The following is a 26,723-nucleotide window of genomic DNA, read 5'->3' as shown; positions in this document are numbered from 1 at the left end:
CTTCTAGTCTATTTCATATACAAAATGAACCAAAGAGTTTTTTTTAAATCTTGCTATATAATGTTCATTATAAAAGAGTAACTTATAATTTTCTGTCAGTAGCAATAGCACTTAGACTCATATACCACTTCAAAGTGCTTTACAGTCCTCTCTAAGCAATTTACAGAGTCAGCATATTGCGACTGTTATAAAGAAAGGTTGCTGGAATTGGGTAGGTCTAGTTTAATGAAAAGAAGGACCGGGGTGACATGATAGCAGTCTTCCAATATTTGAGAGGTTGTCACAAAGAAGAGGGAGTCAACTTATTCTCCAAAGCACCAAAGGGCAGCACAAAAAACCAACAGATGGAACCTAATCAAGAAAAGAAGCAACCTAGAACTAAGGAGAAATTTCCTGACAGTTAGAACAATCAATCCGTGGAACAACCTGCCTCTAGAAGTTGTGAATGCTCCAACACTGGAAGTTTTTAAAAATATGTTGGATAACCATTTGTCAGGAAATGGAGTAGGGTTTCCTATCTAAGCAGGGGAGTTAGACATAGAATAACAGAGTTGGAAGGGACCTTGGAGGTCATCTAGTCCAACCCCCTGCTCGAGCAGGAGAGTCTATTCCAAATATTACCCTCTACCTAGGATCGAACTCACAGCCTCCTGATTGTGAGGTGAGAGCTCCACCTCTAGGCCACCTGAGAACACCTCCAAAGTCCCTTCCAAATATCTCTGGAGTGTCCACCATTAGAAGAATGAGATGGATGAATTGTTGCAATTTATAAGGAGCATTTATGATCAATCCAACCTCCCTCCCTTACAGCATATTTATCAGACACTCAAATAAGGATACAAAATTGTTTTGTAAAACTCTTACAGGGCTGCATTTCAATTCTTCTGTTATTTTATTTCTGCATGATTCAACCAGATGGATAATCCAGATAATACACATCTTGAAATTATACTGAATGTGGATGGAGGATACTATCTTCCAATTGCCCTTTGGTTATTTCAGCTCAAAATTGTTGCCCCAGGTCATGTATGTGAGACAGCTTGAAACAATTTCTATGCTTGACCTGTTGAAATATGTTGAGAGTAGAAATTCCTCTAACTCACATTTATACATTTCTTCTGGTCGTAAGATATTCCTTTGTATTCAAGTCTGGCCTCAGAATGATAATGTAGCACTTGGGGATGAAGACGCAGCCCAGCAGCCCAGCACTGGAGGCCAAGATGGAGAAAACCTGCACAGCCACCATGTATTTCCCCTTGGTGCTCAGATAGGTGGGCAGGAAGGAGATCCAGACATTGCAGAAGACCAGCATGCTGAAGGTGATCAGCTTGGCTTCATTGAAGGCACCGGGGAGATTCCTGGCCAGGAATGCCACAATGAAGCAGATGGCAGCCAGGAAGCCCATGTAGCTGAGAGTGATGTAGAACATGAAAACAGAGCCTTCATTGCATTGCAGGATGATCTCTCCAGGCTGGGAATGAAAGTCTGAGTCACGGAATGGGGGAGAAATTCCCAACCAGATGGAGCAGATCATAGTTTGGACACTAGAACAAGAAAGGATGATGCAGTTGGCCAAGCTCTTCCCCAACCATCTCTTCACTCGGTTTCCTGGTTTTGTAGCCAGGAAAGCCAGAACCACTGTGATGGTTTTGGCCAAGAGAGAAGAAACGGCAACTGAGAAGACGATGCTGAAAACTGTTTGTCGGAGAAGGCAAGTGGCTTTCCTTGGTTGCCCAATGAAGAGAAAAGGAGACAAGAAGCAAAGCAGGAGGGAGACCAGGAGGATGTAAGAGAGGTCTCGGTTGTTGGCTTTCACAATGGGAGTTTCTAGATGTTTAATGAATATGATTAAAACAAGGCCTGTGGCTAAGAACAAGAATAGGGCAAAAGAGACCAGAATGATTCCCAGATGTTCTTCATAAGAAAGGAAGGATATAACTTTGGGGATACATTGGATTCTGTCCTCATTTGGATATTTTTCATCTGGACACTTGGTGCATTTTTCTGTGTCTGAGTAAAACAAAAAAGCAACATTTAAAAAGAATATTCTGTACTTTCCCCTTTCAAGAAATACCTTCTTACAACACAATTTGTTACCAGCAGCATTTTCTTAAAATCTCTACAGAGAGAAGTTAAGAAGAATATCATTTTCTATTTTAAAAAAACCAGTGATATATTTTATAGTTTATGAAAATGGAAGAAGTCCTGGAACCTGAATGATTTCTTGTGTAATATCAGAACCTACATTATTAGATATAGGTAATGATTCCATTATTCTTTCTATATACATTTCCTGGTTGCTGATGAATGGCTCTTTTTAATATACTTGACGCTGGATATCAATCTTTTGAAATCTGATTAGTTAGAAAAATAAAGTTCTGTAAATAATCTGGAATCCAAATTAGAAAGCAGAAGAAATATGTTTTTCTGGCAGTAGAGAAGCTTGTCCAAACTGCTACACCTCCTATCTCTTCCTAGGCCTCCCCTCAAGGTTTTTCTGCTATTTCTCCCTCTAAATTAGAAATTGTGCAATTTGATGATAATAGCAATAGTGCTTAAACCATTTCACATGTTTTTTTTTGTTTTTTTTTTTTTTTTTTTAGACAAACAAAAACAAAAAAAAAAAATTTTTTTTTTTTTTTAAATAACTCCCCCCCCCCCTCTTCTCCTCTTTTTTTTTCCCTTTTTTCTCTCTCCCCCCCCCCCTCTCTCCTCTCCCTTTCCCTTTTCTCCTCTCCCCCCCCCCCCCCCCCCCCCCCCCCCCCTTTTTTTTTTTTTTTTTTTTTTTTTTTTTTTTTTTTTTTTTTTTTTTTTTTTTTTTTTTTTCCCTCCCCTTCCCCCTTCCCCCCCCCTCTTTTTTTTTTTTTTTTTTTTTTTTTTTTTTTTTTCTCTTCTTAACCTATGACCTAGATTTCTATAATGTCCATATTTTATATGCCTTAATTGGTCCTGCTTCATTCCCCCCTTTGAAACTACACCCACATCAAGAGATTTAGTGTGCAGTTTCATATTCATCCAAATTTTGAGTAGTGGGATAAAGAGGAAAAAGTTCCTCATATGTTCCTGAGAGGTCGTGGGCCCATAAGGCCATTACCTTTTCATTTGTTTTCTTCTCGACAAGAAGTGAGAGGCTGCTGGAAATGGTGCGCACAAAGATAGGAAGAATACAAGGTAAGATTACACATCCAGCAGCAATCATCCCAACAAGTGCCACAATGGCCTGTAGGCCAGGCAACTTAGGGAACCAAGAACCAAAAACCTCACCAAAATCAAAACCCTTCCATTTTTGAACAGGGACATGAGCAAGAGTCATAATGCATTTAGCGCGTTGTTCAATGATTTCTCCTATATCATCAAATTCCAAACAGCAGTTGGTAAAATTGAATTTCCCACAGACCCCACCTTCAGCAGCCAAAAGATAGTCTAAGGCCAAGCGATTCTGATAGATAGCATCCCTGAACTTTCTTTGTTGTTCTGCCAAGGTAACCAGAGACTGCGCAGTTTCATTAGCTATTAACTCAAGCACCGCCTGGAGCCTAATAATGCGGTTTAACATATAAATAGGGGTACGGTATCCCCAAGACCCGTCAGCTGCCCACATACTTGGGTTGTAATACTGAACAATTCTCTCTGGGGGCCAGTCTCCGTCACTCCAGTCCCCAATTTGGTAAGGCCTAGCAGCCTGCAATATTCTGCCCTGCCATAAATTAGCATTCAATGCCTGGGGTATGTCTAGTGGCATCATAAAGAAAGAAGGATTAATAATCCCTAAGGTGCAAGTCCCTCTCCAGTCAGTGGGTAGAGAGCTATAGGCCACATCCCCGCATATCCAATGTACACCCGGAGGGGCTTCAGAAGCATTTTCAAAGGAATACTTATCTGCCCAGTAGGTGTTGGTCCTGTTAGGCCAATAATGCCAGACCTTTGTGGAGTGGTTCCATTCATGTACTTCCAAACACTCAGTGTCCCCAACAGATGGACCTTTTCCTTGTGTATTGGCCAGGCACCAGTGAGCAACAATGGAGTTGGACAATTCCCATCTCGAGAGGGGCTGGTGTGGAGGCATAGCTGAAAGATTATAGGGTATAGAATAGTTCCACTCCTGGGCTGCCCATGGCCACTGATCCCCTATTTTTGTTCCCCCACATATGTAACAGTTAGTAACATTAAAGGTATGAGCTATAGTGGAAGCTAGTTCCAAGAACAGATTCCGTGCCTCATGGGAGGGCTGAAATTCTATATCCACCACCTGCCAAAATTCTGAGAAATACCTAGAGTTGGAATTAGATGCAATATACCTAGTCTCTATGGACAAGTGTATAATCTCCCCTGGGTCTGTTCCCTTTGCATATAACCTAATTCCCAACGTTGGTCCATATTTCGCAATCCAGTCCTGGGGATTAGGAATGGTGATATTAACCCAATTACAATTATACAGGGAGCAGTCTTTAGACTCCAAAGCCCGTGAGATTTGCAAGTTAATCCCCCTTCCCGAGGAGATGTACGTGGCCCACAGAGCACAGCTCCAATATGGGCAGTACCTCTCAGCCACATTACCACTGCAATCCCACCTCCCCCTCGCAGTAGGATTCTGGTAGAGGCATATATATATATCGGCATGAGAATATGTCCTATGCCAGGACAAGGATGTTCCACATGAAGTGGGCCATTGGGACACCTTGCATACATCAAACAAAAAAGTTGCTGGGCTAGTAGGTGTCAGAATCCGAGTTTGAGCAATGATTGGACCGTGGCTATCCCCCTGACTCCTAACCACCAACCACGTTTGGGCAGGTTGTACCTTGGGATCAAAGCATTCATTCCTTTGTGGGCAAATAGAGTACCAGGTTCCATTGAAACAACAGGGGGTGGGAGCCAATGTGCAGGTGTAGTGGGTATGGTATATCAAGGTAGTGCGAATCTCCCTTCCCCTTAATACCGTTTTGAGGCATGCAGTGCAATTGTTGGGACATAAGGGGTCCCGATCTAATGTAGGAGGGATCTTGTTAGCCTCGTTTTCACCCTGGGGTTTAGGAAATTTGGGCTTTGGTGCGGGGGCGTGGTATCTAGGATTTCTCCAATAAGGAGTGGGTACGATTCCACTATCCCTATAACACACAAGTCCCTGGTTTCCCATACATCGTTTTAAAGGGGCTTCCACTCGGAAGATGCCTGTGCATTTTTTGCCGATACAACCTGTAGAGGGGCTCCAGGTATCATAGATGCATTGGGGTAGACTAAAGTCTGTGCAGGTTGCCGGTGTTCCTATAGTATATCTGAGGCCACCCCTTCCATCCTTACATTCAGGGTGCATCTCACATTTCTGTCCCTCAGAGAAAGCGGTGGAGCTATCCCTAGGGGCTGCTGTGTAGCACTTCTCCCCAAAATTTCCAGCACACCTTAACACTAATGTGTTCTGCATCTGGCCGTTTTCCATGGGTAACATATAAAAACAATTGGAGGTAATATTGAAAATTGTGCAAGTAGGCGGAGTCCCAACATACGCTGTCAATATCCCCTGTTTATCAACACAGCCATCACACGCCGGGTCATGTTTGTACGATGCTAACTGATAAGCAGAATTACGGGGTAGTCGAGTATGTTTCACCGAAACCCATGGGGATCGTAGATAGTAGCACCTTATTGTGTTATTTTTCATACATTGCCAATACTTAGTCCCTTGATATTCGCACTGGGGAAGATTTGTAATACGACAGTTAGGGGGTCTATATTCAGTATAAGTGAAATGTTTACCTGTAGGTCTTAGCAAATAGCAATCTAGACATGTTTTAATTTCCCTAGCATTAACCATTGGTGGGGGTTCATCCTCGAAAGGGTCTGGTGAGTACCACTCTTCCATTATGTCATCGTCTAGGAGCAGCGGCTCCTCTGATACCACCTTTTTCTGCCTCAGTGTTGAATATAGGTATAGTGAATTGATTGCAACACTTAGCACTAGCAGAATGGTCACAATCCAGACAGACGGCATAAGCCCTCGGCGGATGCACGCGGTTTCCCTTAACCTCTGACTAGCTTCCATTTCCCTTTATTCCCCCCTTTTTCCACAGCCTAGAACTAGGTACGGGAAACTCTAGACCTCAGGCACCAAGGGAGACCCGTGTGATGGGTGTCAGCTTCCGGAGTAACGCCAGCAGGGGTGCAACGGTCTTCGCCTCCCGTAGGTAGAGGGACAGCTTCCGGTGTGTCACCACTAGGGGAGATATCCTTCTTCGCCCTTTTCAGGATAACCTTAAGTGGAGAACCCGGGCAGGTTTCCACTTTCCAATAAGTAGGTGCAGCCAATTTAACACGGGACCAATGGATCCACGATCTTATTTCAGCTACCTTAACAGCAAGGGGAGAACACATGACCACAGTATAGGGCCCCCTCCATTTCGGACCTAATGTTTCCCTTTTCCAATCCTTAACCCAGACTTCCTGGCCCGGATGTATATCATGTGGGGAAGTCACCAACACATGGGGCTTACACGTGAGGACATAATGTTGTAATTCATGGACAATGGTATTGAGGGCTCTAAGTTGCTGTAACCAAATAGTATCCAAGATCTTGGTATCCGTGGGGCACATCGAACAGCCACCAGGGCCAAACTCAAAGCATCAGTCCACTTAAGATGGGTTTCCTGACATATTTTAGCGAGTTTGTCCTTGATTGTTCGATTAACTCTCTCCACCCTGCCTCCCGAAGGAGCATGGAAGCTACAGTGCAGTTTCCAGGTAATACCTAAAACCCTGGCTAATTGTTGGGTCGCTTTGTGGATGAATTCCGGACCATTGTCCGAAGAAATTCGAGAGGGCAACCCGTATCGAGGGATTATAATATGGAGTAATGCCCTCGCGACCTCGGTGGCCTTCTTCGTGCGTGTAGGTATACACTCTGGCCACCCAGTATACGTGCACACAATAACGAGAAGCGCGCTATATGGACCACAACGGGGCATATCAGTAAAATCAATCATCAATGAATCAAAAGGGTAACAACCTCTTGGTTGGTGGCCCGGGGGTGGTTGCGGGCCTTGCCTAGGATTGTTAGCCGCACATATTTCACATCGGGCACATACGTTAGCTGCAATGCTACTAACTTTATCTATGTACAATTCTCTCCTTAGTGCCTTCGTTAAAGCAGTTTTCCCCATGTGCAGTTGCTGATGTACCTGGCGTACAATATCCCATGCCATGTGTGCTGGAATATACACCCTATTGTCTGGTAGGACCCACCAAGGGCCCTCCGGGCGTGCCTCAAGTGCTTCCAGCCTAGCCATGTCATCTCCCGAATAATGGGGTTGTGGGTGGTTATCAGACACCCATACAGCAAGGTTCCGTTCTATTGGGGTGAAGACGATCATGGCAGCTTCACGTGCGAATTTATCGGCACGCTCATTGCCCCTGTGTATGTCCGTTACTATCCTCTGGTGTCCACGGCAATGTATGACTGCCACCTTGCTCGGGGCCCACACACTGTCTAGGAGACATAATATCTGCGGACCATATTTAATATCTTTACCCCCTGCCGTAATAAGTCCCCTTTCCTTATACAGAGCTCCGTGAACTTGGACGGTAAGAAAGGCATACTTCGAGTCTGTATATATGTTAACAGCCAAACCATCAGCTAGTTCAAGGGCTCGTGTGAGCGCATGCAACTCAGCTAGTTGGGCACTGGTGCCCGGGGGCAGTGGTGCAGCTTCCCATACCTCATCTAGAGTGACCACAGCATACCCTGCTTTCCTAATCCCCTCGTGCAAGTAACTAGTCCCATCTGTGAATAAGGTGTAGTCAGGAACAGAGAGGGGCACATCCTTCATGTCAGGGCGACTAGCATACGTTTCCTCAATCGTGTGGATGCAGTCATGAACTAATTCTGTGGCAGGCTCGGGCAAGAGTGTGGCAGGGTTCAAGGAGGTGGATTGGGTAATGGTTACCATGGGGTTGTGAGTGAGGAGTGCTTGGTACTTGAGCATGCGGGGGTTGGTCAACCACAAGTGTCCCTTCATTTCCAAAACCGATCTAAGGGCATGGGGGGTTCGAATATCCAATTGCTGACCAAAGGTCAATTTACTGGCCTCTTGGGTCAGGAGGGCTGTCCCAGCCACAGCCTTAAGACAAGTGGGCCACCCTTTGGCAACATTGTCAAGTTGTTTAGACAGGTATGCCACAGGGCGGTGCCAAGTGCCAATGACCTGGGTGAGGACACCTACTGCAACATTCCGTTTAGTGTCCACAAATAACTGGAATGGCTTTTCCAAATCTGGGAGGCCTAAACTAGGAGCTTGCAATAGGGCCTGTTTGAGTGAGAGGAAGCTGGCTTCCTCCTCACCTGCCCACTGGAGTGGGTCTTTATCGGCCCCTTTTGTGGCCTCATAGAGAGGTTGTGCAATGAGGCTAAAGTTGGGAATCCATATACGACAGAACCCTGCCGCTCAAAGAAATCCCCTCAAGTCTTTTCTGCTAGTTGGCCTAGGAAGTTGACAGATAGCCTCCTTGCGCTCATGGCCTAGTGTCCTCTTCCCTTGTTCAATGTCATAACCCAAATACCTGACCTTCTGTAAAACTAATTGTGCTTTGTTCCTAGAGGCTTTATATCCTAAACTCTGCAAGAGGGAAAGTAAGTTTCTGGTATTGTCCCAGCAGAGTTCCTCATTGAGTCCTGTCACTAGGAGATCATCTACATATTGCAACACCACGTCAGGGGCTGGGGTGTGCAATGCTTCTAGATCCCTGGCCAGAGCTGCCCCAAAGAGAGTTGGTGAATTTTTAAACCCCTGAGGCAGCCTTGTCCAAGTGTACTGCTGTTTCCGTCCTGTGACGGGGTTCTCCCATTCAAAAGCAAACAAGTGTTGGCTATGTTCATGGATGGGTATGGTGAAAAAGGCATCCTTCAAATCTATGACCGAGAACCACTGAGCGGCCTGGGGAATTAGGCCTAGTATCACATATGGGTTGGGCACCACCGGATGGATGGTCACCGTGGCCAAATTAACAGGCCTGAGATCCTGCACCGGCCTAAAGCGGCCATCCCCCTTCGGGATGGGCAATATTGGGGTATTCCAAGGAGACTCAGTTGGCACTAGAATATTATGTTCCAAATATATGTCAATAATATCCTGAATAGCCTGCATAATGTGGCGTGGATACGCCCTCTGGCGAATCCTCACAGGGGTTTTCATCGGCACTTCCTCTACCAGAATGGGTGGATGATGAGCTGCAAAGCCGGGGGGGTTATCTTCTGCCCACAAATGAGGAACTTGGAACTGTCTCCACGTTTCCTCTTTCCTGTTGCTGAGATCTCTAGCGACCATAAGCCGCCAGGATTCCTCTAAGGGTACAGACAAATTCAACTTCCCATAACCCAGGTGCATGGAGCCGTCTTCTTTGAAGGATATTTGTGCTCGTAATTTACAAAGTAAGTCTCTTCCTAATAATGGGATAGGGCAATCGGGCATGTAGACAAACTGATGAGTAATAGCTTGGCCCTTTACTGTACACTCAAGGGGTTCTAAGAAGGGGCGTTGGGATGTACTCCCCGTTGCCCCTTGGATATTAATAGTCTGCCGAGAGGCTTGGGCCAAAGGCTGAGTTAGGACGGATCGGGTGGCTCCAGTATCTACCAAAAATGTGACAGGCTTGCCTCCCACTTTCAGGCTGACCATGGGTTCTGGGAGGCTTTCTGAACCCGGTCGGTTTCATTCCCAATCCTCAACCTGAGCCAAGCCCACAAGGGGAAGTCTTCCTAGACCCCTTCTCCCCTCCTGTCTTCCCCTGCCTCTCTCCACTGGCCTCCTATGGCCATCTTCCACCACAAAGGAGAGATTCCGTGGGGGTCCCATTCTGTCTCCAGGCCTGTCCCTATTATTCTTTTCAGGGCACTCCCCTTTCCAATGGCCTTGCCTTTTACAGAAGGCACACTGATTAGGGCCTATTTCCCATCTTCCCCCCCTTTGCAGACTGTTGCCCCTAGTCTGTAGGCCTGGCCCTGCACCTCGTGGGACATAGGCCTTCCCTCTTGTAGGGCCTGCAATGGCTGCCGCGAGTAACTCAGCCTTCCGTTGCATTTTTTTTTTTATCTTTCTTCTTATTTTCTTCTTTGTCCCTATTGGCAAATACCTTGCGGGCCACTTCCATCAGCTCGCTCATGGGCTTTCCCAGGGCACCCTCAAGACGTTGCAATTTACGTCGTATGTCCAAGGCACTCTGGGAAATGAATGCCATAGTCATCATACGCGCGTTCTCAGGGGCTGAGGGGTCTATAGGGGTGTACATACGGTATGTCTCTACCAGCCAGGTGTAAAATGCTTCTGGGCTCTCGGTGGGTTCCTGCAATACTAAAGCTGGCTTTGACATATTAATCACAGGTTTTCCTGCAAGGCGAATGGCTCGGACTACAAGGGACTGGTAATCCCTCAATCGTGTTTTCCCTTCATCAGTGTAAAGATCCCAGTCTGGGTTACTAGATGGGTATTTCTCATCCATGAGATCAATTAAAGAATGATTCAGTGTAACATCAGGTTTTAATATTTCACTGATTGCATTCCTAATTTTCTCCCTTTCCTCGGGGCTGAACAATGTCCCCATGAGTTGTTGGACATCTAGCCAATTGGGATTATGGGCATCCATTATTGTTTTCACTAAGTCTGCCACTTCCATAGGTTTTTCACTGAATGGGCCGTAATGTAACTTCCAATTTAACAGGTCTGAGGAAGTGAAAGGTACATGCTGGAATAATGAGAGTGTGACTGACTCAGAGGGGTTCCTAGGGTTAATGGCCAATTGATCTACCTGCCTCAGAGGAGCTATTAAAGAGGTTTTTTCTGTTTTTGCTCGAGTCCTGGCAGCAACTGGCTCAGTTCCAGAGGAAGTCCCCTCCCCTGATTCCAGACTCAGAGACTGTCGGAGCCTCTCAGTAGAAATAGGGTCAGGCCAGTTTTCCACTGGTGTAGAGGATGCCCGCTGGGGAGGGTCAGCCTGAGCTGATCGATCTGTCTTCTTTACATATGGGGACCATTGGTCCAGCTGGGCCATGAACCCAGAGACCCCTGATGATTCCTCATCTCCCTCTCCATCATCAAACCCTCCTGGTGGCACATATGGTGGGGGGTGTGGCGCTTCCTCAGGACAACTGGGTAACACCTGCGCAGTTTTGCGCAGGGTTTTCAGTGTAACCTTTCGTGACAATAGAGCCTTACACCTACGCATTTTTAGTACTCTTAACCAAGGTGGGGGGTGATTCAATAGGTCCAGCCACACATCAATGTATGGTGCCTGATCTGGATGTCCTAGAGTAGGGTGGAAGACCAAGCGGTGCACCTGTACTGCAGTGGGGATGTCAAATGTACCTATAGTGGGCCACCCAAACCCAAATGTGGGCCACTCTGTCTCACAAAACTTTCATAATTTTAATCTACTCCACTTATACCCGTAATCTTGTGGTTGGTATGCCTCTTTGAAATGTTTTAACATAACCTCCAAGGGAGTGACAGGAGTGCTTTCCTTACCACCCATAAGCCACCCTCTTAACCAGACAAGACAGTTTGAGGGAAAGGGTTGAAGAGGAGAGTAGGGGATCTCTCCTTCTCCGGACACACCAAGGAGTCACATCCACACACACCCGACCCAAGGAGCCGGATGCACACGGTCTCCAATGGGAACTGCGGGCGCCACTCGCTTTCTACTGACCCACGGTGCTGGACACTCACAGTCACCAATGGGAACTGCAGTAGTCTTTCTTCACAATCAGATCTGACAATTCCACCCACCTTACCTTTTAAGAGAGGGTGATCAGTCCTCTCCTCCGTCCCTGCTTATAGGGAGGGATTATTTTCCCAGTGCAATACTTGCCTGCAGGCGTCTTCCTTTTTCACAGCTGGCCAGCCCCCAGTCCTGTTCCTCTCACCCTTCAGTAGTGGTTCTTGGAGGTGCTGATCGCCGATGCCAGGGAACAGAGGTCTAAGGAAGTCCCTTGGATTCAAATGTCCGATGGCGCCTGGGATGTTCCCCACAACTCACCGATACTCTGGCAGTCAGGATGGACCCCTCCAGAGGGCCTCAGGGCCCCTAGAGTCCCGGCGGAGTCGCCATTAAATGTAGCAGCAAATCATATATCGAAGACAGGACTCAAGACCACGGAAAAGGTGGAGGAAATCAGGTTTATTGCGCAACACGTTCAGAGCATTAGCATGACAAATTCTGAACCCCCAGCTGCATCTGGGGTGGTTTCTTTATACCCAGAATGACCTCAGCATAGGTCTGGGCATTTACCTTTAACACTTTCACAAATTACGGTCAACTGATTATACACGCATCTTAGGACAGATAAATGCAATATCCTGTGTTACGGCAGGAACACAAAAGAGGATATGTTTTTCTTGCTTATTCTGTTATCTTACACCAACAGTAATTTTCCATTCCCATCCTTAGTTGCAAGAGAAGCAGAGCTTTACTTCCTTAAAATATAAGTTCCTTATTTTCGCAACAAACAAAATACAGAAGTAAATGTGACCTGTAAGTTAGTTCTAACCTATGACCTAGATTTCTATAATGTCCATATTTTATATGCCTTAATTGGTCCTGCTTCATACCTATTAAATTTTAAGAAAAAAAAAAAAAGAATAATAAATCTATAAAATAATTAAGTACATAATTACCATTCTACTTTTTTAGTACATTTTAAATAATACATTTTAGACTAAAAAGAATTTAAAAAGAGAGAGAATAAAAAAAGTTATGATAACATTAAGAAAATAACAAATTAAGCTCTATCATTAAATCTTAAGCATTTTACACATTCTCAATAATATTAAATGTTAAGATCTATCATTAAATCTTAAACATTATAATATTTTGATTTATTAAATCTTATAATATTCCAATTGTCTACTTCAAAAACAAATGCTACAATAATACATTTATAATAACATTAACACAATAGCCAATAAACTATATTTTAAACATTCCCTTTAATATTTTATTAAATCATAAAGTCTATCATTATTAAACATTTTGATATTTTAATATTTTATTAGTTCTTATAAAATTCTAGTTTTCTATTTCTAATACAAATACTACAATACTATCTTATGTACTTTTGCAGATCCTTTTTTTTATAAATTATACATTACCCTTTGTCCCTAAAGAAAAATTTATTTTTCCCATCTTGTTTTATACCTTTGTGGCTTTTCCCCCCCTTTTCCCTTCCTTTCTTATCCCACCTAGTCTTTTCACCCCCGCCTCTCCTAACCTTCGCCTTTTTGGCTTCCCCTCTCTGTTGTATTCCTCTTTTCTTTTGCTTTCTGGCATTGTATTGGTTTTGCATCTCCTTTTTCTCTTTCTTGGGTGTTTTTTTAGATCTTAGTCCTTCATTTTCCTTCCTCTCTTTCTCTTCTCTTTCTTAGTCAGCTTTTTTAATTCATTAAAGATGTCCTCTTCTTCTTCTTCTTCTTCTTCTTCTTCTTCTTCTTCTTCTTCTTCTTCCTTCTTCTTCTTCTTCTTCTTCTTCTTCTCTTCTTCTTCTTCTTCTTCTTCTTCTTCTTCTTCTTCTTCTTCTTCTTCTTCTTCTTCTTCTTCTTCTTCTTCTTCTTCTTCTTCTTCTTCTTCTTCTTCTTCTTCTTCTTCTTCTTCTTCTTCTTCTTCTTCTTCTTCTTCTTCTTCTTCTTCTTCTTCTTCTTCTTTTTCCTCCATTTGTTGTTGTATTTGCTGATAAGTAGCAAGCGCCATTTCTAAAAAGTGAAAGATAGCTTTCAAAGAGTCCTTGCTTGATTTCACATTGTTTTTACAGTCCTCTCTAAGTGGTTTACAGTCAGCCTATTGCCCCCTAACAATCTGGGTCCTCATTTTACCAACAATGGAAAGATGGAAGGCTGAACTCAGCCCTGAAATGGGGAGAATCGAACTGCTGAACTGCTAGCAAAAAAACAAAAAAAAACTGAGCTTCAATCAGCCTTTCAACTTGTATTTTATGACAGTGTTACAGATGAATCCATTTCAACAATTCCTGTCCTTTTCCTTCGTGTCCCCCACCTTCATGAATGGAGATGGTCCCCTCAGGACAAGGAATGCAGTCATAGCAGCAAGCAGGCTCTCCTTCTCGCTTCCGCTTGACAAATCCAGGATGACAACTTTCCACACATTGGGACTGAGGCAGAGACTAAGCAGAAAAAGAAGAAATGCCAAAGAAAATATATTGGGATGAAGCATGCATGAAAATGGATGTAGACATTAACATTAGCCAAATAGTTCCTGGGCTTCACTTTGATAAATATGAAATCCTTGACTCATTCCAAACTGATTTAGGAGAGATAAACACTGGCAGATAGTTCATTTACTCACTCCCTTTGGCTTTTGGCATCAAACATTGCAATAAAGGATTTCTCTACTTAAGAAAGACTGGAGGGATAGAATTGAAAAGATTTCAGCCTTAAGTGACAACCAGTTTGGTTCCTCTTCCTAGCCTTGTTAACATTTCTCCATTCTTCACATAACAATGATTATAAAGTACAGTATGATGGTCTTGCATTAAATTTTGGAAGAGAAATTTTTTATTGTCAAAGATGTATTAATTTTGTATTATATTAGATTTATTAAATAAAGTAAATAAAATAAAATAATAAAGAAAGGAACTTTGGACCTGTAGGATCTGGACAGGCTTCTTTTGGAGTATATAAACGTTGTAAAACTGTTTCCTTTTGAAAGGAGTCCAAAACCATCCCCCAATTAAGATATAAAGGGGGGGGGGAACTCTTAAAATTAGGGCTTTATTTGTGTGTTTCGTTCCTCAATTCCTATGGCTCTCAACTAGTAAGACCAGGGGTGGGATTCAAATTTTTTAACAACTGGTTCTGTGGCTGTGGCTTAGTTGGTGGGCGTGGCTTGGTGGTCATGTTATTGGTTGGGCGTGGCCAACTCAATATCACTCACATTGAGGCACGCATCTCCTTGCCTGGCCTCTCATGACTGTGGGGATGCTGTAAAAGTCCTAAGTGTGAAAAATGGTCATAAGTCACTTTTTCCAGTGCCATTGTAACTTTGAATGGTCACTCCACACAAGCAAAGTACCAGCAAGGAGGGGAAACAAACTCCAGTGATTTTCCTGAGACAGGAAGTCTAGTCCTGCCAAGAATGTAATAAGAGTTAACGGAGAGGCAGTTTCTGTAAGCAACACCAGAATGTTTCCTTCCTGCCTTCCTTACGGGATTAAGCCAGTAATTTCTTCTAACAACCGGTTCTCTGAACTGCTTAGAATGTTAACAACCAGTTCTAGCAAATAGGTGCAAACTGGTAGAATCCCACCCCTGAGTAAGACTAAAAGTAACTGCCTAGTTTCTCGAACTGGGTGAGATGGTATGCATGAGAGGTCATGAGAACTCATCCCACAAAAGGGGATCTTTTCATCTTCAGCAAGTGGGACAAGAGTAGGAGACTTGTGTCCAGCTCTGTATCTGGGGCTTTTTCTACCAAAGAACTACAATTAGGGGACACCAACTTACCAACTTGCATGGAAACCAAGTCTACATTTCTTATTAGTTAAACTTGGATCCTCCTTTTTGCTAAGAGGGACATAACATAGCTAGCAAAATATGGCCTTCTAGGTTTTTCAGATGAATTACTCTCTTACAAGCCAAAACCTAAATCTAAGTAGCATTTCCTTTCAAATTCTCCCTTCTTATTTCCAAAATGAGGAAGGGTTTTTCTTTGAATTAAAGTCTTGTTTCAATGCTTCAGTTTTCCACGTTATGGGCATTATCTCACATCAAAACAGCCTTTATGGTTTCATGTGAATCATCAATATCTTTGGAGTTTCTTCTCAGAGGAGCAGAAGGCCTATTGTTTATCCCAGTGGGGTGAATGAGAGAAATGGATAACTCTGGCCAGGTGTGTGCTGCTTAAAAACATTATAGAACATCAGTGACCTTTCAAGAGAAACATTCCTCAATCTGGACAAGGTGAGGCTTATTTTTCACATACACCAACAGGACCTCTTACCAGTGATGACTGTATTTCATCTGATTCAGTCCAAACCTTAATTCAGATGCTGGTTAAAAGAACCTGAGGCTACGAGCAACTGCCAGCACTTGAATATTTCTCACCTGCTTGATCCATGGTCTCCATCCTAAAGAATAACCACCCAGCATCCAATATTGCACATGACTGAATCAGTTTAAAAGAATATTCCTTACGGCATCTGAAGGACACTTTTGTGGATAGTACTGAAGTTTCCACAATTCATCTAACAAAATGTTAAGTTTTCTCTTCTGTACATGGAGATTAGAGTTAACCCATTTGAAATGGATCATAATCTTCAGAAAAAAGGAGAAAACACAGCAATATTTGACCCACCTTGTTGAGCAGATTTATCCATGAAAGAGCAAATTCGTTAATAATAACTCTCTGTCTTTCAACACTCCCCAGTTTCCTTTTCATCAAGTCCCCCTCGGGTGAAATCACCAAGAACTCAATATCCATATCTGCAGCTATTTCTCCATTATGGTCCACGTAAAGATTCCAGTGGGAAAGATTGTAGAACTCATTCTTCTCCAGAAAGGGATGGAACTAGAAATGGAAACATCCAGGAATTTTAAAAGCAGAAACCTTGGATTGTTCTCCCACCAGATATTTTCATATATGACTTTTTCTTCTACAGTTCTTTTTTAATATGCCAACATGCTTAATTAGGAGAAGTGTTATCACTAAGTTAATAAGTAAACAAGAAAGGTTCAGCAAAATTTGTCAATCATATATTGAAAAAAAGATGTATTGAGAAAATGTAATAGGCACATTTGATCAATTAAAGGGAACCTTCTATAGCAGGTATCAAATAAATTGAACAACAGCAAAAAAGAAAATATTCATAAACTCCTTGAAAATAAAGGTCTATTACAGGTGGCATCTACCCCCAATGAGAAATGCGAGAATGTTTAAGAACAAATCAGATAAATGTTGGAAATGTCATCAGATACCTGGTTCATATTACCATATGTGATGGACATGCCCGGACACAAAAAGATATTGGACTAAAATCCACACATGGTTGGAAAAAATGGTAAAACAACAGATAGACTTTAAACCAGATATCTTTTTATTGGGAATCATACCGGAAATATACAATAAAGAACTGAAATATTTGATTGTAAATGTTTTAACAGCGCCTAGAATTGTATTTGCTAAGAATTGGAAAAATGAAAAGTTACCTATGCAGGAGGAAGTTATTAAGAAAATTATGGACTGTGCTGAAATGAGTAAATTGACATTTGAAATCAGAGAGCAAGAAGATAAACAATTTTATAAAATAAGGGGATTTGTTTTATCAATGGTTGGACAAGAAGACATGGTAATGCAATAGAGTAGATGATTTTGTAATAGATTGATATAAAATATAATGTAGACATATATAACCATTGGATGAAAGTACAATATAAACTTTAAGATAAAATTTGGAATATCTCATATAAAATGATGGAACAAATAGTTTAGTCATGGTTGATTAATTACTGATAAATATATAAGCATATGTTAGTTTGACAATGTGAAAATTTATATAGGCTGTGAGTAATGACTACGAAAGGTTAGCACAAAAGATTTGTAACCAACTGACACACTGTATATATATAAAATGGAAGATGGTTTTATGTTTTTATGTTTTGTTTGTATATGTTTGTCTTAAAAAATAAAAACTTTTATTTAAAAAAAAGTCTATTACCCGAAAGCATCTTTTCTACTAGTGTTGTAACTGGAGAAGGGAAGGATAGAGCACTCTTCCAAAAACTGGAAGATGTTACACAGAAGCTTAAGATCTGTTCACAATTATATGAGAGTCTGGAACATGATAAAATGAACTCAGTGAAGATATTCTGGCTGAATTAAAGGAAAAAATTACCTTAAGAAGAGGAGAAGTTTTATAGCTTCACAAGTGAACCAGAGAAGTCCAGTCTCCCATTCACTGGTTGGCTTAATGCAGAGACTGAGCAGCTACCAGTCAGATATTTAACTGGGATTTCAGTAGAGAGGAGGGTTAGGCTATAATCAGGGGTGGGATCCGACCAGTGTAACTACTGGTTCGGTGGCTATGTGTGCGCTTCTTGCACATGTGTGCCTGACGCGCGCTGTGCGCACGTGTAATTAACAAACTGCTGAGCTGCCCGGACAGCTGAGCAGCACTTTTTTCCTGCTTTTTCAACCTCACCTCTGTTTTGCAAAGCAGCTGAGGTTGAAAAAGCAGGAAATAAAGGACAGGTAAGAGCCTGGGTGGGCATGTGGGCCAAAACAGCAACAGACACTGAACTAGTTCGGTGTCTGCTGCTCTTCACACGGACAGAACTGGTAGAATCCCACTACTGGCTGTAATAGCTTGGTGACAGTTTATAAAACAAAGGAATCGTTCAAATAGGGAAAGTCCCCTTAAAATCCTGGAGGAGGAAGAAAAGCAATAACTTCTGTAGGAAAAGAATACTGTTGCTGAAAAAAAGGTTTCAAATAATGTTTCAACACCAAGTCAGCCAGGAAGCGATGAAGTTATGTAGAAACAAGCTACCAAAAGTTAGACTTGATTAAATTACCAGTCAGATGGCCATGTGTCCCTCTTTGCCAGCTCCTTTGCAAAACTGACAAACTACATGCAGCAAGAAATTCCTGAGAATAATAAGATTAGAAAGTTTTTTCTACCTTGTAGTAAATGCAACAAATGTAATCCTGTAGCAAAAAAGACAAATGTAATCACAGTAGAAAGTTAGCACTCACCCTTCTCCCAGAAGAATGAAATATTTCAGGAAATATTAAAAAGGACCTCCCTGGATGAGAAAAGAAGAAACATGCTCTTTGAAAGCAGCCCCCACCTTTGTTAATAGCCCCAGAAAGACTGGTGCCAACCTATCTACAAGACAAAAGACCTTCACCCTCAAGACATAATAGAATTAGCCTTCTACCCATCTCACCCATCTTACCACATGGCACCTGAGAAGAATGGATCACTCAGCAAGTTTCAACTAAGCCTGGGACTGAAGACAACCTACAAAATTACCCCTGCATGGGAATCTGACAACCAATCAGACAATCAGAATACATTTCTTTCACAGGAACAGGAAGCAAGTTCAAAGCCCAAGAGAGAGTATAAATCTCTCTCTCTCTCTCTCTCTCCCTTCCCCCCTCTCTCTCTTCCATGTGCTTGATTGCCCAGGACCTAAAACCACATGTTCCCTTCCATCATTAAACCATCTTTCCAAATAGCCTCCATGTTTCCACTGTCTTTCTTTCCACTTGGAACTGAACCCAGATGGACATTTCTTCCAACATCACCCAAGTGTGAATTCTGATCTTTTGAAAGAAGTCACTCAGGTTGACATGTTGTAAACAATAACGGAAAATTTTGTATAAAGTTCTGAGGAAACTTTTAGTCAGAGTACTTGAAATGAACCTCTGTCCCAAGGATGTAGCTCTATTTCTGCTGGAGTAAAAAGCTGAAAGATGACTTCCTCATTCCATCCCGATTCATGAGCCACTCACATGGGAAAATAGAACCCAGCTGAGACTCAGGCCATCCATTTTTCTCAGGGTCTCCTCCAAATTTATAACAGTAAAATATTAGTCACAAACCATTCATACAGGAATATTGTTAAAAGTGGAATCACCCTGAGATTTCTGGTTGCTCATTGTTGGTGTTGGAGTAAAATCCACAATCGTGCGCTTTTTGCTTCAAGCTCACTTGTTGGAGGGTCCCGATCAGGGCTGGCACCACCCTGGAGGGGTGGTGAAGAAAGTGGGAATCACTTGGAGGTTTGAGGGGAATCACAACTCCCCTCCCTGACAAGAAAACCCCCTTCCAAAGGCAAGTTGCAGCGGTGGTCTAAAATGGCCACCACGAAGACGAGGAGCAGTCTGGGAAACTAAGACTGTGCTGGAGTGGAGAAGCAGCAAGCGGAGTATGAACCAGGGAAAATACAAGGACTTTAAGGTATCCTGGTATGAAGAATAAAAGGACTATTTGGAGGAAAGTTTGCAGAGGCGGCAACCAGAGAGAGTGAGAAGGAAATTTGAACTTTTAAAATTGGCTTGAGCTATTGTAATGAATTAACTTGGAGGAGAAAATTCAGAGGGAAATATTTGATCACAAAAGGCTTGGAAATTAAATTGGATAATTATTAGACTTTTGCCACTTAATAGGCATAAATAAATGCTGGAATTGAATGTGTTGAAAAGAAATAATAGCTAATAATTGAAATTAGTGAATTTAATAAAAGTTTTATGATTAAAAAAAGAAAGTAAAGTAAAAGAAAGACTGGATTGTGGAAAAAGACTCAAGAGCGCCACTTGATAGTACAGGAAAAATTTCAGTGCCTCTTTGAAAACCGCTTAGTCTTTCTAATAAATTGGACTTTGGAATTTAAAAGAAAATACGAGCAAGTCCATCATAACAAAATAAAAACCCTGAAAAGTAGTATTAAAATATTATAAGGGGAAAGATATTTGAAAAGATCATCTTAGAACCACCCAGTGACTTCAGGAAACAGCTGGAAAAGAATTTACTAGAAGACCTAGAAATAAAGACTTATGGATATCGATTGTTGAAAATAAATATAAAAGATGCTGGTTGAAATAACATACTGGATTTGTGGATTTGACATATATATTAAGGAAGAGGGGGGAAACAAAAAAGGGGAAAAAAGGAGCAGACACAATGGGGAAATTATTTGCTGAAATAAGATTGGATCTACAAGACCTGAAGGAAATGATGGAAGTGAGACTGGAAATGTGCAGCAATATATTGCAGAAATTAGAAATGGTGACTTAGTTTGTAGAAGAAAAAAAACAGAGGCAGGAGTCAAACAAAGAAGAAACCAGTTTTGAAGTCCAAGTGGAGCAACAATCATTTAAGCAGGGGGGAAAAGGAATTAAAATTAAGTGAAAATAAAAAGGGGGAATGGTTCGGAAAATGAAAAAAAGGAAAGAGAAAAGCAGAAAAGGGAAGTACAAAAGAAAGATCAATAGTGGGAGGGAGATAAAAGAAATAACTGGAATGAGAAATGGAGGGGAATAATAATGGGAAAAAAGGGAATTAAGAGAAAGGACTGGAAAATAAAGAGAAACAGGAAGCAAACGAGAATGAAAAGAAACTATATTGTTATAAGAGTGAGAGATAATGAGTAAATAAAAATAGGGAAGGAGATTCTGCAAGGTAATGTGTTGTAATATATAAGAATAAGTACTGAAAATAGACAAGATTGTGTGATATTGTTTTTTCTTTTTCTTCTTTTTCTTTTTTATTAAAGGATTATCACTACATTAGATATGGAATTCAATGAAATAAATATGGAAATGGGAATTTATAACAAGAATATGATATATTAATTGATGATTAGTGATGTGTAAAAATATGAGAAAATGTGTAAAAATATGAGATAAAAATATGAGAGAGTAATTAGGACTGCAGAAAAAACAACTACTACCAACCTGCCTTCAATCGATATTTTTAGAAGGCCATGATTTGCAGAGGGGGTGGCACACTTTTTTATGGGATGTAGGGAAAACTAGTCAGAAATATTTCCACAGACATCTAATCAGAGACTCATTATTAACTAATTGGAAGAAAATACGGAAAAAACACTATTTAAAAGCACCAATCTGGATTTCAACAATGGAGGCGATGATCCACCCAAATAATCTGGATATCACTAAAATGATTAAATATAAGGACCTATTGGATACACAAGGAAATTTGAAATCGCGGCAAGAACTTCAAGAGCGAGGACAAAAAATTGATCAGTGGGCACACCTTCAAATTCAAAGCAAATATAAACAGGACAAGAAAGAATTCAGAATGAACAATAAACTCCAGCAATTAGATAAAATTTTATTAGGATCAGGCAAAAAAAAAATATAACAAAATTTTATAATTATTTATTAGAAGTCCAATTAGAAGAAGAAATTGTAAAAGGGAACATGATTGCCTGGAGTAGGAATGTAGGACGTAGCATCACCTTAACAGAATGGGAAAAGGTCTGGGGTAGAAACAATAAGATTACATATAAAGGGAACTTCTGGTTTGTCGGCTTCGCGAGCGGTAGGGATTCGCGAAGCTGTGCGATCCCTGCCGCACTAGCCGTTTTGGGGCTCGATCCGGACAGATACGGAGCTAGGCTGCCCTGCAGGGGCAGCTGAAGGTAGGGGATCCGGAGAGGGGTTTGGGGGTGTTGCAGACCCCTCCCGGCCGGCAGAACCCCTTTTCCCAGGACGGTGCAGCGGCGGTCCGTAATGGCCGCCACAAAGAAGCTGGCAGCCGGGTAAGAATGCGCAGGAGGAAGTGGAGAAAGTGTTTGGAAGGAGAAAGTTTTTCTTGGTTCCTAGGACTCTAAGACATATTTAACAAAATTCCTGAAAAGTATGACTTTCTGAATGATACCTTCTAAAAGAGGAAAAAAGCGGCAGTTTGATGGTGCTGAAAGGAAAGCTTAACCTCTTTTCCTATGGAATAAAAAGTGAATATTATGAAACCTATTTTTTTTTAGGTGAAAACTGGCTTTAAGCGATGAGTGGGAAGAGAGAGGATTAAAAAAAATATCTGTATGCTAAGACTTTGTTGGAGGAGATGCTTTAAGGATTGAAAGACTAAAATATATTGCAATAAGATTTTAAGAAACAGATTTGGACTTTCTTTTTTTCTGATTGACACTACCCTAGGAGGTGAAAGTGAGAACTCTGCCTTGGTTTGGACTGATTGATAACTTTGGGACTGTTTTATCTTTCTTTGGAATATTTTGGTTGCTGTAAGAAGAAAGAAGGGGAAAAGAAAGAAAAGATTTATAATGGCTCTTTCTATTGAGGAACTGAGAAAAGATTATGAACAAGCAAAAAAAAATGGTAAAGCTGGTTTGAAAGAAGCCTTCCTTTTTTTAGAAATGGCGCTTATTAACTATCAACAAACATTACAACAGATGAAGACAGCAGAAGAAGAAGGAGAGGCAGCCATCTTTAATAAATCTCAGAACTTGACCAAGAAAGAAGGAAGAGGGGAAGGAAGAGAAATAAAGGACTTAAGATTTAAAAAACATTGAAGAAAGGGAAAAATAAGATGCAAAATCAATATAATGATAGTAAACAAAAGGGAAAAGGAATACGACAGAGAAGGGAAGCCAGTAAGGCAGAGGCTAGAAGAAGTGGGGGTAGAAAGGTTTGTTGGGAGAAGAAAGAAAGGGAAAAGGTGGAGAAAAGCTACAAAGTTTTGAAATTAAATGGGAAAAAAGGAATCTTTTTAGGGATAAAGGATAAAATATAATTTCTTCAAAGAGATTTTGCAAGGTACATAAGATGATATTGTAGTATTGTATTAGAAATACAAAACTTAAATGGCTTAAGAGTTGATAAGAGATTAAAATGTTGAAATGTTTAATAATGATTAGTTTTAAAATTTAATAATATGAGGGGAGGTTTAGTATTGAGTATTAATTAAAGAGTTTAATAAGATTATGGTATTGATGTTATTATAAAATTTTTATTATAGTATTTGTTTTTAATATTTAGATTTATTGTTTAACTATGTATTTAATTATTTTGGATGTATTATTCAGATAGAATGTACCAAGCAAAATCGGATTGGGTATTGGGTGTTATTTTAAAGATTAACTTGATTAATTTAGTGGGGAGATAGAAAGGCATCATACTCTGATTAGTGATTTCAGGAGAAATTTCTTTTTTTTTTATAAGGAATGAGACAAAGGTACAATAAAGAATGGACAAAAGATACAAATATAATGACTCAAATTAAGATGATTAATTAAGATAGAATTAAGAAGAGTGAAATGTGTGGAGAAGTTAATATAGAAGACTTAGAATGGTAAATAAAATAAGTAATGATATGTAAGATGAGCATGAATACAGTTGAAGTCCATGAAGAGAGAGATACCTGGGTCCAAGTTACTTTCCAAAAAGATTTTTTTTTTATGTTTTGTGTGTTGTGGGTATATGTTTTTTTTTTTCTGGGGAGAATTAATAAAACCTTGTAGAAATATAGAATGAGAATAATGGTAACTAAGTCAGAAAGAAATAGATGAAATAATAATAATAAAATTGAATAAGAGTAAAGAGAAATAAAGAGAAATTGGATAAGAGGTTTTTGTATGTTTATATGGAAATGGTTTAAAACAGAATTATAGTTTATCTGACTTGTTAAGTTTATAATGGAAAAAGGTTTAAATATGTAATGGATAATGATGACTTGTGTGTTTTGAAAATTAATAAAACTTGTTTTTTTTTTAAAAAAAAAGATTACATATAAAGAAAATGCCTATAAATTAACTTTGGCACTAAAAAATAAAGACACCTCAATATACTACAATAGCTGGAACTGCTGGTACAAATGGATAGACCAAAGATAGATTTTACAGTATAAGGTAAAAGAGGATAGGATAAATCCATAGTAGTGATATACAGATATATGTAAAGATTAGGTGTGTGTATATGGCATAAATTAAGGGTTAAAAAAAAGAGATCTTACAAACTGTTGAAGATGAGAATGTTTTTAATTGTTTTCTATTTTTTCTTTCTATTTTCTTCTCCTTTTTTTCTCTTCTTTTCTTTCATTTGTGTATGTGTGGTTGGTTTGTTTTAATTGTAAAATCAATAAAATTTATTTATAAAAAAAAGAATAAGTACTGAAAATAGACAAGATTGTAAGTGATATTGTTTTTTCTTTTTCTTCTTTTTCTTTTTTATTAAAGGATTATCACTATGTTAGATATGGAATTCAATGAAATAAATATGGAAATGGGAATTTATAACAAGAATATGATATATTAATTGATGATTAGTGATGTGTAAAAATATGAGAAAATGTGTAAAAATATGAGAAAAAAATATGAGAGAGTAATTAGGACTGCAGAAAAAACAATTACTACCAACCTGCCTTCAATCGAGGACCTGTACACTGCACAAATCAAAAAGAGGGCTGTGAAAATATTTACAGACCCCTCACATCCCGGACATAAACTGCTTCAACTCCTTCCCTCAAAACGGCGCTATAGAGCACTGCACACAAGAACAACTAGACACAAGAACAGTTTTTTCCCGAAAGCCATCACTCTGCTAAACAAATAATTCCCTCAACCCTGTTCAACTATTACAAAGTCTGCACTACTATTACTGTTAATCTTGTCATCACTCCTTATCACCCATCCCCTCCCACTTGTGACTGTATGACTGTAACTTTGTCGCTTGTATACTTACGATTTATATTGATTGTTTCCTAGTATGATTTGATTGCTTATTGTACTCTATGACTATCATCAAGTGTTGTACCTTATGATTCTCGACTCTTGACAATGTTTCTTTCCTTTTATGTATACCGAGAGTATTTACACCAAGACAAATTCCTTGTGTGTCCAATCACACGTGGCCAATAAAGTATTCTATTCTATTCTATTCTATTCTATTCTATTCTATTCTATTCTATTCTATTCTATTCTATTCTATTCTATGAGAACTACTATGGAAAGATTAATATCAGTTGCTATAATTAAATGACTAGATTAATATATTAGCAATGTATAGATAATAAGTATGGTGATTGAGAAAATGTTATGCAGAATCTGATGCAAAATATGTGTATACCTGATATATAATAAATAGGGAAATACTGTTATTAAGTAGAATGAAGGTAGTAAACTCGAATTAACAACCAAAGGGGACAATTTCTACAATTAATAGCAAACGGATTGATAAAATTGCAAATATGACAGATAAAGGCAACAGGGGATATGAATATAGAAATGAAATAAGAATTTTAAATAATATTGTAAAATAAGATATGAGAATACTTTAAGAAAAACTATAATATGAACTGTGATGTGATATGAAACTGAATAAGTAAGATGAATAGGTAACTATGGTCATGTTTGTGTTGAGATGTGAAACGTGGAACCATACTGCTTGCCAAATGAGAACTTTTATTTTAAAAAATGAAAAATAGGTGAGGAAATTTAATATTGAAAATACTAGGTATGTTTCAATGATATGGTGATTTTCACTAGGAGAGAGTATGGAAATGTTGAAAAATTAAGCAATGAAAGATTATAACTTGATGTGCATATGTGTATTAAGAGACATGATTAGTTTTATAAATTTTGCTTGTACTAAAACGTATGATGTATTAATGCCAAACTGTCTACATATTGATGTGTGTGTGTAGATTGAAATAAAAAAAAACTTGATTATAAAAAAGGGGAATCACCCTTTTAAAATTAGAAGTGTTTAATACCAAAATATATCTGGTACCAGCTCCTTGGTAAATTATTCCCCAAGCAACTAGATTGGCCAAATCTATTGGCCTTTTGTAGCACAAGGAGTTGATATGATTCCCCTCTTTCTCTAATGGATTCATTCTCCAGAGGAATTTAGTTTGTTGGATCCTTGTGGGGACTCCATACCTGCCACGGCTGCAGCCTTGGAGCCTCCAGTATTTCTTGGGCCTCCTTCCTTCTCTTCCAGGATCTAGACGAATATGCAGCCTTTAAGACATGGGCCAGAGTCATAAAGATCATGTAAACAGAGTCACTGTTTTCAACCAACTTCCCGTTCAATTCATCTTCTGTCTCTACTGGAGTTTTTTGGGTGCATCTTTTCTGGCCTTTGACAGAAAAAACAGGCTTTGGAAAAGAGCAGTGAAAATTCTTCTCTTCATACTGGGAGTCTACAAAGGAAAATGGTTCAAAAGCATCATACTCTGGCCTTATCAT

General features: G+C 40.1%; 1 protein-coding gene across 1 annotated transcript; it reads right to left on the bottom strand.

Moving 5' to 3' along the window:
- Positions 1 to 871: 871 nt before the first annotated feature.
- Positions 872 to 26,723, bottom strand: LOC148128548 (vomeronasal type-2 receptor 26-like). Its single transcript, XM_087948840.1, has 4 exons — positions 26,415 to 26,723; positions 16,345 to 16,557; positions 14,029 to 14,155; positions 872 to 2,010 (listed from the first exon to the last, which is right to left on the bottom strand). The coding sequence occupies exons 1-4, from the start codon at positions 26,721 to 26,723 to the stop codon at positions 1,106 to 1,108; spliced, it is 1,554 nt and encodes a 517-aa protein (XP_087804966.1). The 3' UTR covers positions 872 to 1,105.

The sequence above is a fragment of the Notechis scutatus genome, unplaced genomic scaffold (genome assembly GCF_049901735.1).
Source record: "Notechis scutatus isolate UNSWTSFEM ecotype Mainland unplaced genomic scaffold, rNotScu1.2 NSCUSCF26, whole genome shotgun sequence".
Classification (NCBI taxonomy): domain Eukaryota; kingdom Metazoa; phylum Chordata; class Lepidosauria; order Squamata; family Elapidae; genus Notechis; species Notechis scutatus.
Note: the sequence above shows the minus strand (reverse complement) of the source record. Positions and strands in the feature narration are given on the sequence as shown.

Excerpts from the sequence above, each read along its gene's own strand:
- LOC148128548 (XM_087948840.1), bottom strand. The coding sequence starts at position 26,723 with ATGATAAGGCCAGAGTATGATGCTTTTGAACCATTTTCCTTTGTAGAC. Across the intron at positions 16,558-26,414 it reads CAAGGCTGCAGCCGTGGCAG|TTCCATCCCTTTCTGGAGAA; the intron begins GTATGGAGTCCC and ends TTCCATTTCTAG. Across the intron at positions 2,011-14,028 it reads GACCATCTCCATTCATGAAG|ACACAGAAAAATGCACCAAG; the intron begins GTGGGGGACACG and ends TGTTTTACTCAG.